Genomic DNA, 5,097 nt, shown 5'->3' with positions numbered 1-5,097 from the left:
AATAAGAAGTCAAAAAAGAATCGCTATCGCGGTTGCCTCATCAGGCATAGCTGCGACTCTTTTAAGTGGCGGAAGAACTGCCCACTCTACTTTTAAATTGCCATTGAATGTGTCCTTAGATCAAAGTTCTATATGCTCCGTGAGAAAAAATGGTGCTACTGGTAAACTTCTCCAACAGGCATCTTTGATAGTTTGGGACGAATGTACGATGTCACAAAGTCCCATATAGATGCTGTCAACCGAACCATTAAAGACTTGAGAACATCAGAAAAGGTAATGGGTGGTGTAACATTTGTCTTCACTGGTGATTTTAGGCAAACTTTGCCAGTGGTGCCTAAAGGTACACGTGCGGATATTATGAAAATATGTATGAAAAAATCTGAGATTTGGCAGCACGTCCAAAAACTTCGATTGACTATTAACATGCGAGTTCATCTACGAGACCAAAATTTACAACAATTTGCACAGTACCTGCTTAAAATTGGTGATGGTTCTACCTCTATAACTCAGAATGAGTACATTAACATTTCCGATACTGTAGGAACTTGCGTCCGAACTATCGACCAGATTATTGACAATGTTTATCCAGATATTGAGAATTTAGAACAAAAAGAAACAAATTGGCTTTGCGAACGTGCCATCATAACTACAAAAAATAAAGCCGTAAAGGAGATTAATGAAGCAGTTTCACGAAAAGTCACTACGGAGTATGAAATATACAAGTTAATAGACACAATGGTAAATGGAAATGAAGCTATCCACTACCCGATCGAGTTTCTCAACTCTCTCAACCCTTCAGGATTGCCTCCACACGAACTAAGATTAAAAGTTAGTACCCCGATAATGCTGATTCGGAATCTTAAACCACCTTGGCTTTGCAACGGCACGAGACTGCAAGTTAAACGTCTCATGCCTTATATCATAGAGGCAATCATTCTGACAGGACCTGCAGCTGGTGAAATAACATTAATTCCAAGGATATCCATGGTTCCTACAAATTTGCCATTTGCGTTTAAAAGGTTGCAGTTTCCTGTTTTAATGTGTTTCGCCATGACGATTAATAAGTCCCAAGGGCAAACCTTCAAAGTGGTTGGCGTGGATCTCCAAAGCGAAGTATTTTCTCACGGCCAATTATATGTGGGACTCTCATGGATTGGTTCGGCAAAAGATCAAACAATACTTATTCCTGATGAGAGCAATAAAACTCGGAATGTTGTTTTTATAGAGGTTTTTAATGATTAAAAAAAAATTAAACGCGAAACAAAATTAATAAATGCGTGCCGAGCGCGCGAAGCGCGCGAGGAACAAACGCCAGCTAGTTAATAATATATTTTTTAAAACTGATATTTATTTTTTAACTTTTATTCTTCTCAGTGTTTAATATATACAAATCTAACACGTATAAACATTTTATTATATTTATTATATTTATATTTATATTTTATTTTATTATTATACAAGATAAAGCCAAATTTATTTTGTTATGATAGGCACATATAAGTAAAAACACAAAAATAAGTAAGTAAAACAATAATGATATAACGCTGAATTCAAATTACCGCGATAAGATGGCGGTATCTGGCATCAATTTCTCATTGGCTGTTAAAAATATATGCGCATGAGCACACCTTGTATTCTTCCACCATGCTTAATCTCGAATCGGTTATTTCCGTAATATTTCTGTTATAGCGTTTTCGATTTGTCGACTCTACCCGACTCTGAGTCGGGTCGGGTCAGATCGCATGTTCGATTTGAAACTCGATTACTCTAAACCAGAGCTGTCCACGTTTTGCACTTTTCGGCCGATTTCCGAGGCTCATCGCCTAGCGGCCCCCACTTACGCTCGAGACCTTAGCAACGCGTGGCCCGATAACCGTAGTTGCTAAGGTCTCGAGCGTAAGTGGGGGCCGCTAGGCGGTGAGCCTCGGAAATCGGCCGAAAAGTGCAAAACGTGGACAGCTCTGCTCTAAACTATCATGGCGGAAAACATATAACGAGACGTCATATAACCGGTAAAAAATTTCCAAAGAAGAAAAAGATTTTTCAGTATTATTATAAGTAATATAAGTATAAATAAGAAAAAGTGGCAATAAGCACAATAACATGAGTGGATTCAAAAAAAGATCAGGTAAGACATTTTATTGCGCTAGAAACGAACATGTAAAATGCATAATTTTGAACGTAAAAAATATCTTTAATGAATTTTTACAGCAAATAGTAACATAAAAATAATTCGAGATGAGAATGGAAAAATAATAAAAACAACTGAGGGTATTTTGTGTGAATGTACAGATTATAAAGGTAAATTTTTTATTAAAAATATTGTAACAGTAATAACATGTTTTATCGCCAATTAAACATCTATTGTTGTATGAAGAATATAAAATTAGTTTTCTTTTCAGGAAATACCACCTTAAAATTTCTAAAAACAAGCTCAAGTTCGTGTGGCGAATCATCAACGGAAAGTGGTAAGCGATTTATGTATAAAAATCTTTATAAACAATAGAAATATAAAGATTCATAAAGATAACGATTAAATAATTTTATTTTAGAGAACATAATGCCATGCAGTACAGTATTAAGCACTACAGAAAATAACTGTAAAAATATTGAAATATTTGTTGTTGCATTAGACTATTTATTTTCTTCGTCAGACAGTTCTCTTGAAGAATTACAATACACACATTTAATAAAACAGAAGAATAACGTACCGCGAATAAAGCATTATATTAGAAATGTGTTCGATCAATATAGTGAAGAAGAGGTAAATATATATAATATATATTAGAAATATTTATTAAATCTATTGTGTAAACTATTTTTATCTTATGAATGATTTCAGTTTTATAGACATTTTAGACTTTTAAGAAGAACATGTGAACAAATTATAATTTTATTTGAACAAAGCGAATATTGTCCTAAAAGTCTTTGCGGAAGAAAAAAGAAAACAGCTAAAGAACATATTTTAGTTTTTTTATGGTGCATTACTTTTTTAGTCACTTATTTATAAAAACATGAAACATTTTTATTAAATATTGCAGGTCAATAAAAAATGAAACTTATTATATGTTTTTACGTATACAGGTTTGCTGTAAATAAAACAGTAATAAGAAGTGTAGCAGAACGTTTTGACATACAACTAGCTACGGTGCATTCTATTATCAAGAGAGTTATAAATTTCTTGGTGAATTTAGCTCCAACAATAATCCGATTTCCTGCAACAGAACAAGAACGTGAAGAAAAGACCTAAGAATTAAAAAATATATGTGAAATTGATGGAATTGTGGGATGCATAGATGGCACATACATTCCTATTAGAACCCCAGTGAAAAAAATTCGTCATACATATGTAAATAGACATGATAAAACTGCACTTACTCTACAAGGTATATGCGACGCGAAAAGAAAATTTATAGATTGTTTTACTGGAGTATCTAGTAAAATGATGCTCGTGTGTATGACTTATCTTTTGTTAAAGAAAAAGTGTCTGCAATGGGTGATTCTTATCACATTATTGGCGACGCAGCCTATCCGATAGCTGTAAATCTTTTGACACCATATAATGGGAATTTGACACCAGTACAGGCTAATTTTAATCATCATTTTTGTAGAGCCTGAGTTAAAATTGAGAACACGTTTGGATTATTAAAATGTAGATTCCAACAATTAACAAGACTTGATATGTGGTCTGTAACATTAATGTCCAAATTCATTATATCTTGCTGTGTATTACATAATTTATGTATAGAAGGAAATGATATATTCGAATATTCTGAATATGAAGAAGTTCCATTTCCAATTCAGCAATGTACTTATAGTAACAACAGAATAAGAATGTTAGGACAATTAAAACGTGACCGCATAGCGCTTGATTTGATATAAAATTTGAGACCTATAAAGAACGTTGTACGTAAATATAATATTTATATGTATGCAAGTAATGCCAAATGTATTAATTTTATTACTAGAGAATAGAATGTTTATTATGTTAATATAATGTTTATTATAAATATCTCTCTAAATATATAAAAAATGTATCCTAAACATAAAAAGTTTATATTAAATTAAATGCACTTGCTTTGATAAGTTTATTACTGCCTTTTAATAGAACATATATATTTAAATTTATTAGTAACGGCTTTCATAATAATAAAATATTAAATAAAAATTGTAATAGAGAGAGAGCATCACCATTTTATTAATATATTTTTTCAATTTTATTTAATATATTATTTTATAACATATTTTTATAATATTTAATAAAACAGTCTTTAAAAAAAATATCTTCAATATGACTTAAATCTTCTCTCTTTTTAACTAACACATATGATCAATTAATATTGCAATGTTTTCCAAATCTTACATTTTAATCTTATAATGTAAACATCATAATGTTACATAAAGTATACCCATTATATTATAGAGCAAAATAAAACAAAAAAATAAAATTTTACAATAATAAATCAAAAAATTATTGATGCATTTTCTACTTATTCTGTTTTTTGACAGTTCTTTGATGTGACTTTTCTATTCTTAACTAAAACATTTATGAAATAATAGATTAATATCACAATGTTCTCCTAATCTTACATTTAAATCTTAAATGTCCCGGGAAAAAATGGCTCATGTATAATTATATATAATTATATATAAACATATATAATTTATATATAAATATATATAATTCACATATAAATATATATAATTGTATAAAATTATATAATATGTAAATTATATATAACCTCACACACGGTTATATATGACAATATATATAACATCATACAAAATTATATATAACTATATATAATCATGACCCGGGAAAAATGGCCCATGTATAATTATATATAAATATATATAATTCATATATAAATATATATAATTGTATAAAATTATATGTAAATTATATATAACCTCATACACGGTTATATAAGACAATATAGAACATCATACAAAATTATATATAACTATATATAATCATGATCCGGAAAAATGGCCCATGTATAATTATATATAAATATATATAATTCATATATAAATATATATAATTGTATAAAATTATATGTAAATTATATATAACCTCATACACGGTTATATATA

General features: G+C 29.7%; 1 protein-coding gene across 1 annotated transcript; it reads left to right on the top strand.

Moving 5' to 3' along the window:
* Nucleotides 1-201: 201 nt before the first annotated feature.
* On the top strand, nt 202-1,242 carry LOC145948697 (uncharacterized). Its single transcript, XM_083058309.1, has one exon. It carries the CDS (start codon nt 202-204, stop codon nt 1,240-1,242), a length of 1,041 nt encoding a protein of 346 aa, XP_082914435.1.
* The last annotated feature ends 3,855 nt before the right edge of the window (nt 1,243-5,097 follow it).

Source organism: Prenolepis imparis, unplaced genomic scaffold (genome assembly GCF_030444845.1).
Source record: "Prenolepis imparis isolate NDT839.2.m4 unplaced genomic scaffold, iyPreImpa1.0 SCAF_2, whole genome shotgun sequence".
Taxonomy (NCBI): Eukaryota; Metazoa; Arthropoda; class Insecta; order Hymenoptera; family Formicidae; genus Prenolepis; species Prenolepis imparis.
This window is presented reverse-complemented; position numbering and strand designations above follow the sequence as displayed.